Raw genomic sequence first — 16,649 nt, forward strand, 5'->3', positions numbered from 1 at the left:
AAAAGATATGGAAAAAAAATTCCTGTAACTTGTAAAAGTTTTGGCGCAAAGTCCAAGGCTGTGCCCCCCTAGCCATGAGATAAGAGGACACTGCTTGGTAAAATCCACTTATGTCCCTGATTGTCCCAAGGGGACAGGTAATTTTTAATTATAGGACAAAAAGGAGGCAGCACAACACTAGAGGAGGCTTTATATTATCAAGCGCGCCAGTGTCACGAGTCATATTAATTAAATGGTGAGGGGTTTACACAACTCCAAGTAAGAACTAGTGTTTTCTTAAAAAAATAAATAAATAAATAAAAGTGGCAGAGAAACTGGATAAATTAATTAGTTCCCTGTCCATGTTTCCCAACACATTCAGACGTGTTCCAAAAAAAGTGAAAGAAGTGAGGTAAATGTAAATCTTACCTGCCGGCCAATCTGTTCACCATTGTCTCCCTCCTTAGAGTGATCCCATCCAGAACATCAGCGTCTGTCTGTAGAGCCGGAGCCGGAGGTGGGAAGGGAATTCCTCCATACTGAGGTGGGTTTGTATCCCCGAAGCCATCGAGCTCCAATAATGGCTCTGGGACTTCCTCCACCTGATCATCCTAGAGAAGAAAATCCATAATTATAATACAATGATCCCTACTGCTCAGCCAGTGAGAAGAGTAGATATTGGGGTAATTCTGGAGTGCGGGGTCTTATCAATTAAGGGGACATACACAGGGACACCGATACATATAGTCACTAAGGGATCTCCATCTACCCCATCATCAGCCTGACAAGCACAAGAGGACGATGAATGACAAGATGACCCAGGGGAACTCCTATTCTGGTGAAGTCCACATTAAAATGTAAAGAATAGGTTGTTTTTTTTGCCTAAAATTAGACTGTGTGCCTCCAACAGGCGGCAGGGATTGTCAGCGAGCTTTGATGTAAAGCAACACTGCAAAAGTCATATTATATCTCTAATAGAGCACATTATTCGGAGTGCTGTTATTACTTCCTCAGGGATCAGTACAAGCCACAACTGAACATTTACCGGGGTGACGTCAGCTTCTTGTAAGGAGCCACCCGGAAGAGCGAGGAGTTCTTCTTCCGTTTCAACATTTTCGGGCATCTAAAAAAAAACATTTATTATAATAATTGGCAACCATGATGTAAACTCTATAGGAATTTATTAACTATTTTTCCATCAAATCCTTTAGTTCCTCTGGAAAATAATTGCCACGGCCGCTGATCATGCCTGCTGTACTGATTTACCATACATCACCTGCCGGACCCCCTCTGCTCAGTGGTCTCTCCTCTCCCCATTCATCCCGACTGTAAACCCCATTAACCAAGCTATTACCTGCAGCCCGCATGGGTGCTGCATACAGGATCTGCTCCAGAATCAGCAGAGCAGAACAAATTGGAGGAATTAAATTAAAGTACAGGTAAAGGTCCTCCTTAAAGGGGTTGTAAGGTAAAAGTCATCACATGAGAGGTGATGACGTATAGATCGTGGGGGTCTGACTGTGGGGGTCACACTGTATTATTTATTCTCTATGGGGAAGGCTGGAAAAATCCGAGCATTGTGCTCAGTACTCCCGGCAATGGAGTGGGGATAGAATAAGCACACTGCAGCTCCAGTCTCATGGGGAGAGAAGTACCCCATTCTGCTGATGGTAGGGTTCCCAGAAGTCGAACCCCAAATCTATAAGTTATCAGTTATTCAATGGCTATGTGATAATTTAAAGGGATTGTCACGGGGTTACCGCGACAGGTTGGAGCCAGGAGTCTTCAGCGCCGGAGGGCTCCTGCACCAACTCCGAGAAGAAGCACTTCTCCGTCATTTTAAATGTATTTATTTCTTCCAGCAGAACAGGGGTTAAGCAGCCATGTTGGATTTCCCTGTGCACACAGCCGAGCTCAGTTAGCCACTCCCTTTTCCTTTATCACCTGGGCTCTGATACTAAGTCCTTGTCAGAGCCAGCATTTGCTGCATGGCTAAGGAGAATGAGCAGCTCTATGAGAAGGAGTTTAGGAGGAATAATTTGTGACTGTTGCCTGGTTTGTATGCGTGGTTATTCCTTATCCTTCTCTATTTTATTTTATTCCCCCTACCTACACACCCCGGTGCTTCCCTCTGTTATATGTGATAGAATATTTTGTGTGGCTGGAGTTTTCTGTTTATCCCTGTCCGTGTTGCCTTGTTTGTCGGGTGGGTGTACTTCACTGCACAGTAGTGCCCCTCTTCCCTGGGTGGGGAAGGAGAACAAGCGGAGGACTAACTCAGGAGTTAGGGCAAGGGCGGAGGCCTCAGCATCCTCACCTTCAGAGGTATCCTAGGGAATAGGGCGACCTAGGTCGCCCCCTAGTGTTAGGGTCAGGGTAGGAGCCCCTGATCACTGATCACCCGACAGCTGTGTCATGACAGGGATATTCTGGTCAAAGTTAACAAGCCTATCCCTTCCATTCCCTTCTGTCAGGAAGAGTTGGGAGGCCTCCTATACTTTATACACTGTCCATTCTTTATGGACAGGTTGATTTCACATTTCTGTGAAATCAACCTGCCCAGTTATGAAGCAACACCGATTGTGAATCAATTTTTCCTGCTGTTGTGAAAATGGAACAGACAAACGGTAGAAATGATCGGCAATTATCAAGACACCCCCTATATAGGAGAGGTTCTGCAGGTGGTGACCACAGACCATTTCTCTGTCCTCATCCTTTTTGGCTGTTTTGGTCACTTTTGCATTTTGTCATTGCTCTCACCCCTAAAGATACAGAAGCATGATGCGGTGACTAAAACCCACAGAAGTTGCTCAGGTAGTGCAGCTCATCCAGGATGGCGCATCAATGATAGCTGTGACAAGAAAGGTAGCTGTATCTGTCAGCACAATGTCCAGAGCATGGAGCAGACACCAGGAGACAGGCCAGTACACCAGGAGACATGGAGGGGGCCGTAGGAGGGCAACAACCCAGCAGCAGGACCGCTACCTACTCCTTTGTGCAAGGAGGAACAGGAGGAGCAGTGCCAGATCCCTGCAAAATGACCTCCAGCAGGCCACTAACATCCATGAGTCTGCTCACTGTCAGAAACAGACTCCATGAGGGTGGTATGAGGTTCCCGACGTCCACAACTGGGTGTTGTGCTCACAGCCCAACACCGTGCGGGGTGATTGGCATGTGCCAGAGAACACCAAGATTGGCAGATTCCAAATTAGTGACCTGTGCTCTTCATGGATGAGAGCAGGTTCACACTGAGCACATGTGATACACGTGACAGTCTGGAGATGCCATGGAGAACGTTCTGCTGTCTGCAACATCCTCCAGCATGACTGATTTGGCAGTGGGTCAGTTATGGTGTGGGGTGGCATTTCTTTGGAGGGCCGCACAGCCCTCCATGTGCTCACCAGAGGTAGCCTGACTGCCATTAGGTACCGAGATGAGATCCTCAGACCCCTTGTGAGACCATATGCTAGTGCGGTTGGCCCTGGGTTCCTCCTAATGCAGGACAATGCCAGACCTCATGTGGCTGGAGTGTGTCAGCAGTTCCTGCAAGATGAAGGCATTGAAGCTATGGACTGGCCCGCCCGTTACCCAGACCTGAATCCGATTGAGCACATCTGGGACATCATGTCTCGCTCCATCCACCAACATCACGTTGCACCACAGACTGTCCAGGAGTTGGCGGATAGTCCAGGTCTGGGAGGAGATCCCACAGGAGACCATCCGCAACCTCATCAGGAGCATGCCCAGGCGTTGTAGGGAGGTCATACAGGCACGTGGAAGCCACACACTACTGAGCATCAGTTCCTTATCTTGAGGCATTTCCACTGAAGTTGGATCAGCCTGTAAGTTGATTTTACACTCCAGACCTCCACAGGATATTAATTTAGATTTACATTGATCATTTTTAGATTTTATTGTTGTCAACTATTTCCACTGTGAAGTATTCCAGTTGCAAATCTTTATTCCTTTCATTCAGTGATATCTAGGATGTGGGATTTTAGTGTTACCTGTATTTTTTTTGAGCAGTGTATATATTTTATATATAGTTGGCCTGTCCTGCTGAAAAACATTTTCCTTAATTTGTATGTGGCCTTTATACCCATAGATATTAGATTATTATTGATCTACTGGATCAATCTAACCACAGATGGAAGTAAAAAAAATGATCCAACAGGGCTGGATTTTTTCTTTCCCCTTGCCTGAGCCTTTGCTTTCCCCGGAGATCAGTGGAATAGGAGGAATCTGGTAGCTGCTTATCCTCCCTTTATTGAAATCACGTGTTTTTTTGTTTTTTTTTGGCTGAGCAAGACATGAATGTGAACGAGTCGGGGCTGATAGCTGCCGGCCTAAGACAAAGGCAGTAATAGGACACTGAAGACAAAAACATCTGTAAACTCCAAGTTAACTACTGCAGAGAACACTATGGACCATGTATATTCCCGATCGCTCGGGCTCTTAAAACGGCACAAAAAAAGCGTCGGTGTAAACTGACTGTTAGTCAGAGGTACCGCAACGAAGAAGGAGGAGATACAGATGCGTCTCCCGCCTGCCGGGGGTTCAATCAGCGACAACCTCGCTCTGTAATTGAATGTGTTGTCTAATGTTATGGAAACAGCGCGTTTTAGCACAATCCGCACAGATGTTTTCCATTACGGACGCATGTACGGTTTGGCGACATTATTGAAAAGTTTCCAGAACCAAATGAAGAATGAATAAATTACCTCTTAAATCAGGGAGCGCTGCAGACGGGTGATAGTCAAGTACTATGAGTAATTAGAGTATGAATAATTCATCATTGCTGCTTGTAATGGGAGCCCTAATGGATTGCATCGCTATTAACCCATTAGTTTTCCAGAACGGCACACGTTACAGTCAGCAGATGTGTTATAGGTCACTTGATACAAGGCTGCGTTCAGACGTCTGAGTTTCTCATCCGTGCGCTGTAAGTGTATACCACGGACAACACACCGATGCGTTATAGTCTATGGGGCCACTTACAAGTCCGATCCGTTTTTCACAAACCAGTCGCTTGGCAAACCCCATTCTGATTGGCCGGGCTTTAAGCTCCTTCAGATTTTTGAGCACTTAGGAAAAAACGGATGACACAAGAAAGATAAAAAAAAAAAAAAAAAAAAAGGGTGAAAAATGAGCCATCGCACGGATTAAAAGGAAAATGCCCCAATGTTTAAATCACTATTCAATGTATTTTTCTTTCATTTTTGGAAATGTATATTTTTTTTCCCATATGAAGATCCGTATTAAAAATAAAAATTAGAAATCTTGCAATTTTCACACCGGCCAGTGGGGCTTTTTTTTTTAGACTCAAACTTAGTGTTTTGTTTTTTTTGTTTCTATACAGGAAATTCACATGTACCCTAGCCACAATGGACCCTGATCTTATCTTCTGTATTAAAGCATCTAATGAGCGTGTGCAATAGTCACTGTGAAGGAAGCAGGAGCTGTGACATGATTGGTGGATCCTGTGTGATCAGTGGTGAAACCTGTCATTGTAATCCTGCCTCTGATGATAATGAGCCTGCTGAAAACTCTTCACACGTATGGAGTCTAACAGACACAGTGGCCAGCACGAAAATTGTAATATTACGTAATCTATAGAGCGGCCGGTGTGAATATAGTATTATATCGCAATACTACCGATATTTCCCTAATGTCAGCAGTCATCCCAAGATCCCAATCAATCCCGTATGAGAGTCCCGCATTCATACGGGTATGTTCACAACCTTTTTTATCCACTTTCAAGCCCAAACGGAGCCACTGACGTCTGAAGCCCTGATTTAATTCTGCAGTTTACTGCTTGTTGTGAGGGGTAGAGCCACCTTGCAGTCTTAGAGTCGCTGGCTTTGTAACCTGCTCGTGATGCTCTTCAGCCGGCTGGATTACTGGATCCAACCTGCCTCAGGGTCCCCGTCCTGAAAAGACCAAGTTGCCTCTGTTTGCAGAATGGGAGTGCGCCCAGATCGGACCGGTGGTGCAACCATGCCGCTGGTAGGGAGAGGCGCTGTTTAGGCCAGCCATGCCGTTGGTCGGGAGTGGCCCAGTTCGGACCAGCGGTGCAGCCATGCCCTTGGTCAAGAGTGGTGCAGTTCGGACCAGCGGTGAAGCCATGCCTTTGGTCGGGAGTGGTGCAGTTCGGACCAGCGGTGCAGCCATGCCCTTGGTTGGGAGTGGCGCAGTTCGGACCAGCGGTGCAGCCATGCCCTTAGTCGGGAGTGGCGCAGTTCGGACCAGCGGTGCAGCCATGCCCTTGGTCGGGAGTGGCACAGTGCTGGCCAGCGGTGCAGCCATGCCCTTGGTCAAGAGTGGTGCAGTTCGGACCAGCGGTGAAGCCATGCCTTTGGTCGGGAGTGGTGCAGTTCGGACCAGCGGTGCAGCCATGCCCTTGGTTGGGAGTGGCGCAGTTCGGACCAGCGGTGCAGCCATGCCCTTAGTCGGGAGTGGCGCAGTTCGGACCAGCGGTGCAGCCATGCCCTTGGTCGGGAGTGGCACAGTGCTGGCCAGCGGTGCAGCCATGCTGTTGGTCTGAACTGTCAATCTACAGGAGCGCAGCAACCCCTAGAAAGAGGAAATCTGGGGAGGTAGTGGTGTGACGCAATCCCAAAGACAAAATATTAGAACAACCCTTTAACTAGAGGCCGGTTTCACACATCTGACATTCATGGTCTGTGTACCCGGACTATGAAGATGAGGGATAAGGACTGTAGGTTTCGGAGCGTCGTACCTGTATATCAGTTTTGACAGGACTGGGTGTACGAGGTGGTGGATCTGGACTTTGGGTCCTATGGGTTGTTCCTGGGCTGTCACTGGTAATGCTGTCTATATCAACGCAAGGTAACACCTGGAACAAAAAAAAAAAAAAAAGAAGGCGGCTATGAGAGGCATTATTTATGTTATATGGACCATTACCCCCGAGCGGATGGATCGTAATTATGGTCATCCAGATGATGGACACCACTACAGGACCTCTGACAGTAATGGCAGCCGTGATTCAGAGTGTTTATTTGACCACTGCTCACAATCATCACATGTATTTAGTCATCAGATTTATTACAAGACACATCAGAGATATTAAAGAAAACATGCCTGTGACCCATACCTGCACACTAAGCTGTGGGGGATCCTTCTTCTCAGACTTTATCTCAACCACAGCGATATTGGGCCTCACAACCTCCGCGGTAGGCTTCGGTGGCATTGGTGGAATGGAAACATTCACTATGGGCTGCGGATGGGCGAGGATGACAGCTGACGGTAATGGAGCAGCTCTCCCGAACCGCGGTCTCCCTGCAGTAAAGCAAAATAAATGATGAGCGCAGCTCTGAAGCTGATCTGGTTGCCTGTTCCTGCGCTCCTCTGAAGGTTCAGGGGCAAAGCCGTCGATGATGGCAGCATTAGAGAGTGCACAGTTCAGACTAACGATGTTGGTCCGGACAGTCATTCTACAAGAGTGCACCCCTTTATCCCCCAGGAAGCATAAGAGCGGTGCCCTCCTGAAGAAGGAAGATAAGACACCTCCTTCCTTTAACAGTTTTCGTTCTACAGCCTCTTGCTTCACTGAACATAGCAAACTGCAGAAAGAGCAAACTGTGTATCTGACAGAGAGCGCGATCTGACTGCAGGGTTTCTAACTCTTCTATGCTCATTCTAAAATACTCAAAAAATATGACCACATCAAAGTTGAGCTAAAATATGAGGAAATCCACTTAGATAAGGAGAAGTTTTGAAAAATAAAGATCAGAATTAAATCCTCAGAACAATCTCACTGGTAACTCTTCTGTGATCTGTTATGTACAGTGATACATAGAGGCTGTAGAAGCCAAACCGTTGTACATTTTTTATATAATCCTACTACAAAAGTGATTTGATTACAAAATGTATGCACTTTAAGAAACCAAAAATGCTTCAGAAGGTACAAATAGTGTTTAGTTATATATCCAAGAGGTGGATTTAGAGCCTTGATTAAATTTTTTTTTAAAAAAAAAAGGTTGCGACTGATGTAAAGATGCGCAGAAATGCACCTAATTATCAGTGTTCTGAGGGGGGGCAATCAATTTGAAGTACACGTCACTGACTTGTGAGCCAAACTTGGCCCGCAGGGTGATTATATTTGGCCCACAACGCTGGCACTGCCCGCACCCCGGGATTGCACTTTCAACTGTATCGGCATCATGGTTTTCATATCCACTGTGTTGAGTAGTGAAGAGCTGCAGAGACCGGAGCAGCGGGGGACGGGGGAAGGGGTATTTTATTTATTTTTTATTCCCTATGGAGGACCATGTGGGGCCCATTATTCCCTATGGAGGACCATGTGGGGCCCATTATTCCCTATGGAGGACCATGTGGGGCCCATTATTCCCTATGGAGGACCATGTGGGGCCCATTATTCCCTATGGAGGACCATGTGGGGCCCATTATTCCCTATGGAGGACTATGTTTGAGCCCATTATTCTGTAAAGAACGATAAGGAAACCTTCCTCTATTGTAGACATTTTTATTAATAAATAACAAGGCTGGCCCACGACTTTGTCCAAGTTTTTAATTTTGGCCCTCTGTGTATTTCAGTTTGACATCCCTGCTTGAAAGGGAGGCTTTACCTGCCGCTCTCTACCCCCAGGGAATGACAAACAGCAATCTACTAAAGAAGTGTTATTATAGAATGATCACCCTCTTTGCTTCGGATGTATCTTCAAGGATTAAAGGCGTTGTCCAGGACTAACATATTGATGACCTTCAGGGCTCCTAGAATCCATAGTCCTGGACAATCCCTTTAAGCTTGGTTAACACACTCCATAAATATCCCCAGCTGAAATGATATTAAATGCGCCCAATAACGCGCGGTAATTCCTCTCGGATTACTGCACACGGAGGAGAGCAGCTATATAAACAGTGAGGGATTTGTGGAGACATCAGCGAGGGTGGGGTGGATCTTGGAGATCCCAGGACTCTGTCTTCTGTCTGTCTGATGTCAGTGTTGCGGACCCATGGGGAGGGCTCGTACCAAGGTGCACGGCCATTTTCAAAACATTTCGCTCTTTGAAGATGGAAATATTCTATCGTTTGAAGATTAAAGAGCTGTCAAAATCCATATGGGGAAAAAGAAAAAAATACGGGAAAACTTGAAAGGGTCACCCAAGTTCAGAGCTATGTGAATGCGTCTATAGTTCTCGTACAATACGCCGCTTCTATAACCTCACAGGGAATCATTCTCTATCTTGCTGCACAGTCAGAGGTTTTAGCTTGAAATATCTACACCAGGCAATCAGGAATAACCATTTCAGAATAAATTACACTTATCCTGAAAAAAAAATCTGGGTGCTGGCCATAGTACTCAATCAAATAATAGCTGTCCGAGAACAATATGAAAGCCGTTGCCTGACTGCTGGCTGCTATACTCCTACATTTAAAGGGGTTGTCTTACGACAGACATTCCACATGTCTAATAGATGATGAGAATGGGGTATGGGATCCCCCCCCCCCCCATTCATGGTGACAGCAGATGTGGCAACTGACTATTCACGGCTATGGGGGCTCCAGATACTGATGAGCAAGCACGCATCGATCAGACATATATAACATCCTATGGACGACCCTTGTAGTAAAAGATACCACACAGATCTTACCCAGTGGAATAGCCATTTCGATGAGGTGCCCCTGCATTGGGGAGTCTGATGCCTGCGTCTCGCCTGATGGAATAAATGCATACTGAGGCTCGTAACTCTTTGGTACAGAATACTCAGGTGATCGGGATTTCCCAATGACTCTCTCCATATCAGGGGAAGCAGTCTGTATTTTAGCCGATTTGAGCTTGACACCTGCAAAATCCAAAAGTCATGTGTTTTGACGATGTACTGCAGACATGGGGCGCCATGCAAGCTACCAGCAGACACAGGCTGGATCTGTGCTACTGAAAGGCCTGCATGAAAGCTCAGAGAACATTAAAGGGTTGTCCAGCCTTGCGGATAAAGTCTACAGTCACCTTGGGATGCAGATATAGGTGAATACAATGCTGGAACAGAGATCAGACTGCGTGGGGGTGGACACTGTGGCCGGACACCATACTGCGTGGGGGTGGACACTGTGGCCGGACACCATACTGCGTGGGGGTGGACACTGTGGGGGGACACACCATACTGCGTGGGGGTGGACACTGTGGGGGGACACACCATACTGCGTGGGGGTGGACACTGTGGGGGGACACACCATACTGCGTGGGGGTGGACACTGTGGGGGGACACACCATACTGCGTGGGGGTGGACACTGTGGGGGGACACACCATACTGCGTGGGGGTGGACACTGTGGGGGGACACACCATACTGCGTGGGGGTGGACACTGTGGCCGGACACACCATACTGCGTGGGGGTGGACACTGTGGCCGGACACACCATACTGCGTGGGGGTGGACACACCATACTGCGTGGGGGAGGGGACCGTGGCCGGACACACCATACTGCGTGGGGGAGGGGACCGTGGCCGGACACACCATACTGCGTGGGGGAGGGGACCGTGGCCGGACACACCATACTGCGTGGGGGAGGGGACCGTGGCCGGACACACCATACTGCGTGGGGGAGGGGACCGTGGCCGGACACACCATACTGCGTGGGGGAGGGGACCGTGGCCGGACACACCATACTGCGTGGGGGAGGGGACCGTGGCCGGACACACCATACTGCGTGGGGGAGGGGACCGTGGCCGGACACACCATACTGCGTGGGGGAGGGGACCGTGGCCGGACACACCATACTGCGTGGGGGAGGGGACCGTGGCCGGACACACCATACTGCGTGGGGGAGGGGACCGTGGCCGGACACACCATACTGCGTGGGGGAGGGGACCGTGGCCGGACACACCATACTGCGTGGGGGAGGGGACCGTGGCCGGACACACCATACTGCGTGGGGGAGGGGACCGTGGCCGGACACACCATACTGCGTGGGGGAGGGGACCGTGGCCGGACACACCATACTGCGTGGGGGCGGGGACCGTGGCCGGACACACCATACTGCGTGGGGGCGGGGACCGTGGCCGGACACACCATACTGCGTGGGGGCGGGGACCGTGGCCGGACACACCATACTGCGTGGGGGCGGGGACCGTGGGGGGGACACACCATACTGCGTGGGGGCGGGGACCGTGGGGGGACACACCATACTGCGTGGGGGCGGGGACCGTGGGGGGACACACCATACTGCGTGGGGGCGGGGACCGTGAGGGGACACACCATACTGCGTGGGGGCGGGGACCGTGAGGGGACACACCATACTGCGTGGGGGCGGGGACCGTGAGGGGACACACCATACTGCGTGGGGGCGGGGACCGTGGGGGGACACACCATACTGCGTGGGGGCGGGGACCGTGAGGGGACACACCATACTGCGTGGGGGAGGGGACCGTGAGGGGACACACCATACTGCGTGGGGGAGGGGACCGTGAGGGGACACACCATACTGCGTGGGGGAGGGGACCGTGAGGGGACACACCATACTGCGTGGGGGAGGGGACCGTGAGGGGACACACCATACTGCGTGGGGGAGGGGACCGTGAGGGGACACACCATACTGCGTGGGGGAGGGGACCGTGAGGGGACACACCATACTGCGTGGGGGAGGGGACCGTGAGGGGACACACCATACTGCGTGGGGGAGGGGACCGTGAGGGGACACACCATACTGCGTGGGGGAGGGGACCGTGAGGGGACACACCATACTGCGTGGGGGAGGGGACCGTGAGGGGACACACCATACTGCGTGGGGGAGGGGACCGTGAGGGGACACACCATACTGCGTGGGGGAGGGGACCGTGAGGGGACACACCATACTGCGTGGGGGAGGGGACCGTGAGGGGACACACCATACTGCGTGGGGGAGGGGACCGTGAGGGGACACACCATACTGCGTGGGGGAGGGGACCGTGAGGGGACACACCATACTGCGTGGGGGAGGGGACCGTGAGGGGACACACCATACTGCGTGGGGGAGGGGACCGTGAGGGGACACACCATACTGCGTGGGGGAGGGGACCGTGAGGGGACACACCATACTGCGTGGGGGAGGGGACCGTGAGGGGACACACCATACTGCGTGGGGGAGGGGACCGTGAGGGGACACACCATACTGCGTGGGGGAGGGGACCGTGAGGGGACACACCATACTGCGTGGGGGAGGGGACCGTGAGGGGACACACCATACTGCGTGGGGGAGGGGACCGTGAGGGGACACACCATACTGCGTGGGGGAGGGGACCGTGAGGGGACACACCATACTGCGTGGGGGAGGGGACCGTGAGGGGACACACCATACTGCGTGGGGGAGGGGACCGTGAGGGGACACACCATACTGCGTGGGGGAGGGGACCGTGAGGGGACACACCATACTGCGTGGGGGAGGGGACCGTGAGGGGACACACCATACTGCGTGGGGGAGGGGACTGTGAGGGGACACACCATACTGCGTGGGGGAGGGGACTGTGAGGGGACACACCATACTGCGCGGAGGGGACTGTGAGGGGACACACCATACTGCGCGGAGGGGACTGTGAGGGGACACACCATACTGCGCGGAGGGGACTGTGGGGACACCATACTGCGCGGAGGGGACTGTGGGGACACCATACTGCGCGGAGGGGACTGTGGGGACACCATACTGCGTGGAGGGGACTGTGGGGACACCATACTGCGTGGAGGGGACTGTGGGGACACCATACTGCGTGGAGGGGACTGTGGGGACACCATACTGCGTGGAGGGGACTGTGGGGACACCATACTGCGTGGAGGGGACTGTGGGGACACCATACTGCGTGGAGGGGACTGTGGGGACACCATACTGCGTGGAGGGGACAGCATACTGCGTGGGGGGGGGGGGGCGACACCATACTGCATTGGGGGGGACGACACCATACTGCATTGGGGGGACGGGGGACGACACCATACTGCATTGGGGGGACTGTGGGGACACCATACTGCATGGGGGGGGACACCATACTGCGTTGGGGGGGGGGGGGGAAGACTGTGGGGACACCATACTGCGTGGGGGGGGGGGGGGGACGGACGACACCATACTGCGTTGGGGGGGGAGGGAGGGGGACGACACCATACTGCGTTGGGGGGGGAGGGAGGGGTACGACGACACACCATACTGCGTGGGGACGGCGACGACTGTGGGGACACCATACTGCGTGGGGGGAGGGCTGTGGGGACTCCATACTGCGTTGAGGGGACACCATACTGCGTCGGGGGGGCTGTGGGGACACCATACTGCGTCGGGGGGGGGGCGACGACTGTGGGGACACCATACTGCGTCGGGGGGACTGTGGGGACACCATACCGCGGTGAGGGACTGTGGAGACACCATACTGCGTTGGGGGGACACCATACTGCGTTGCGGGGGGGGGGGGGGGGGGGGACGACTGTGGGGACACCATACCGCGGTGAGAGACTGTGGGGACACCATACCGCGGTGAGAGACTGTGGGGACACCATACTGCGTTGGGGGGGGAGGGGGGGACTGTGGGGACACCATACCGCGGGGAAGGACTGTGGGTACACCATACTGTGTGGGGAGCTGTGTGGTGACATCATACTGTGTGGAGGAACTGTGGGGGGTGGGGACATCATATTTTGTTGGGAGCTGTTGATCAAGGTAATGTGTGGGGACACCATACTGTGTGGAGGGACCGTGGGGACACCATACTGTGTGGAGGGACCGTGGGGACACCATATTTTGTTGGGAGCTGTTGATCAACGTAATGTGTGGGGACATCATACTGTGGGGAGGGACTGTGGGGACACCATACTGTGTGGGGGAGGGGGGGGGGACTGGGGACACCATACCGCGGTGAGGGACTGTGGGGACACCATACCGCGGTGAGGGACTGTGGGGACACCATACTGTGTGGGGAGCTGTGGGGGGTGGGGACATCATATTTTGTTGGGAGCTGTTGATCAAGGTAATGTGTGGGGACATCATACTGTGTGGAGGGACCGTGGGGACACCATACTGTGTGGAGGGACACAATACTGTGTGGAGTGGGGACATTATATTTTGTTGGGAGCTGTTGATCAAGGTACAAGGGCTGAGTTACAGGAGTTGTATGATTTATGTAACAAAAGTTACGGTCTCTCATGTGGCCTTTGGGAAAATTAATAATTGCTCACACCTGGTCTTAGGGAATGTTCACATGGAACAAATATGCATGGAAAAATCCAAAGCGTATTTGATCCCAATAACTGCATCAGGGACCTCAGGTTTCTGCCATAGATATGCAGGTTACCCCTGCAGTTGGGTAGAGGTGACCGGTCTCCTAAGCAAGGAGCACAGCACTTATAAGCTCTTTGCACTTAGAAGCTGACCGGATCACTGGATCCAATCAGCTTCCCATGCCCATACACTCCTGCGATGCAGCAGAGACATAGCTACCCCTGCTTGCAGCATCAGGGAACACACAGCTTGGGTGGTCTAACTGTAAATCAACCAATCAGGAGAGCCCCACCACCAGGAAGCAGTAAACTGTGAGGCAGGGGAGCGGTGTGGTCCTGAAGAAGAGATATGAGAAAACCTCAGGGCTCATACAATGGGGCAAATTTGCACTGTTTTCAGATTGAATCTGCCCATAAACCGCCCCAGGATCAGCCACAGCCGTGTGAAGGGCAATGTGGTTTTCTTATTGAATAATGGAGCTAGTTTTGCTAGAGTTGCAGATCAAAACCTGTGAAAAATCGCTCAGTGAACACATCTCATCTTTGTGACATCAGTGCATTCATTAAATATTTTAATAGTTTACTATATTGGGATCAATATTTGTGAATTATTCCTTCCTAAAATTTTAATTTGTCTTCGAATTCCATTTCAAGGTTTAAAGTCACTTACCCCTCACAGTCTCCAGAACTTTAGGCCTCTGGGGTTTGGGCTTAGCAGGGGGAGAGCCAAACCGAAGATAAGGACCCTTTTTCAGAGTGCGGCGGTGTCCTTGATAGACAGGTGTCCCGTACACTCGGTCCAGCATGTCTTCATCCATCACAGATGACACGTCGACCTTCTCAGGCCCCTGGATAAGAAGGAGAACTCTAGTAGCAACATATCAAACAATGCTGGTAAGGTCATGGAAAGAGCAGCGTGGAGAAGCATGTCACAGATGTACAGACCTCAAAAGGTTGTCCACCTTTGGGGACAATTTTTTCTTCCTTAAATGTATGCATTTTGGTTAAAAATAAATGTAATAATTGGATTTCCTTAAAAATTTGGGACCGCTTGCCTCCTATAGCTACTCTCATGCGCTGTCTATTGCTGGCTGCAGAATGAGTTAACTGAGAATCCTTCAGTGAGTGTACAATGAGACAAAAGGTTTGCAAAGGCAAAACGGTGCAATATTTTTAATGGAACTGAAATGCAAAAAAGATTTTTCACCCCTAAAGACATGCATTTAAAGGGGTAAATACATTAACACTGGCTTTTTATATGCTCATAAGATCATTTGAGTAAATTGCACCAAATTTATTAAAGAGGTGAAAACCAGTTAGTAAATTTTGCACAGTTTTAGACTGACCTAAAGTTAGAAAATAATAACTACACGACAAATAAGCAGATACGTAGTTGAGCAAAAAAGTTTGTGAGGCTTAATCTGTCGGAATGTGGCTGTCCAGACCCCCTCCTGGAACTCCATATACACTTTTTCAACTTTTGTTTAAAAACATAAATTGATCATTTTGCACAATTTGTGTCCTTTTGTGAGTCGTTGCTTTTTAGGGTTTAGTTTAAGCCAAAAATTGGAGCAAATTGCTGGATACAATGTGATCCGGACTCTCCAATTGTGACACTGAGGTCCTGGGGCCCCTGAATATTCGCCAGGGTAAAACGTCTGACATTGATTTACTGGCTACCTGCTGTAGTTCTCCGACACGCTGGGGCTATGTAAACATTTTCGGCACGGAGGGGGGTCATCTGTATGGAAGTGTTGGATGGATTAGCGATGATGGATTACTTCTGTGTCACACTGGGGAAACATTTATGAATTTCTGATGTATTTCCCGGTCAAGACAGGATCCCTAAGTGGAGGAGACAATTCTAAACTGAAGTTAAAACCATTTTCCAAAGTCATCTCCTACTGGCGGCCGCTCTCGCTCAATCCCTCAATGCCGGTTACATTTTTTTCTACCCAATATAGCAGTTCTGCAGAAATGTTCACATACAAGCAGCCGACAAATACACTGTTCAAAAAAGTAAAGGGAACACTTAAACAACAGAATATAACTCCAAGTAAATCAAACTTCTGTAAAATCAAACTGTCCACTTATGAAGCAACACTGATTGACAATCAATTTCACATACTGTTGTGCAAATGGAATAGACAATAGATGGAAATTATTGGCAATTATCAAGACACCCTCAATAAAGGAGTGGTTCTGCAGGTGGGGACCACAGACCACATCTCAGTACCAATGCTTTCTGGCTGATGTTTTGGTCACTTTTGAATGTTGGTTGTGCTTTCACACTTGTGGTAGCATGAGACAGACTCTACAACCCACAGAAGTTGCTCAGGTAGTGCAGCTCATCCAGGATGGCACATCAATGCGAGCTGTGGCAAGAAGGTTTGCTGTGTCTGTCAGCGTAGTGTCCAGAGGCTGGAGGCGCTACGAGGAGACAGGCCAGTACACCAGG

At 50.6% G+C, this 16,649-nt stretch overlaps 1 protein-coding gene across 4 annotated transcripts in view; it reads right to left on the reverse strand.

The window, feature by feature from the left end:
- The window catches only part of KIAA0586 (KIAA0586 ortholog), a 219,446-nt gene that overhangs the window by 165,218 nt on the left and 37,579 nt on the right, over window positions 1-16,649 (reverse strand). For all 4 annotated transcript variants that reach the window (XM_073638758.1, XM_073638760.1, XM_073638757.1 and 1 more), the window contains 6 exons: window positions 14,862-15,039; window positions 9,615-9,806; window positions 7,094-7,278; window positions 6,719-6,835; window positions 1,025-1,102; window positions 409-590 (listed from right to left, as the gene is read on the reverse strand). In XM_073638758.1, coding sequence (XP_073494859.1) covers window positions 409-590; window positions 1,025-1,102; window positions 6,719-6,835; window positions 7,094-7,278; window positions 9,615-9,806; window positions 14,862-15,039 — 932 coding nt within the window. The remainder of the gene's footprint in view (window positions 1-408; window positions 591-1,024; window positions 1,103-6,718; window positions 6,836-7,093; window positions 7,279-9,614; window positions 9,807-14,861; window positions 15,040-16,649) is intronic.

This window comes from Phyllobates terribilis, unplaced genomic scaffold (assembly GCF_046119375.1).
Source record: "Phyllobates terribilis strain yellow unplaced genomic scaffold, ASM4611937v1 Scaffold_7__3_contigs__length_470593459, whole genome shotgun sequence".
NCBI classification, from domain to species: Eukaryota; Metazoa; Chordata; class Amphibia; order Anura; family Dendrobatidae; genus Phyllobates; species Phyllobates terribilis.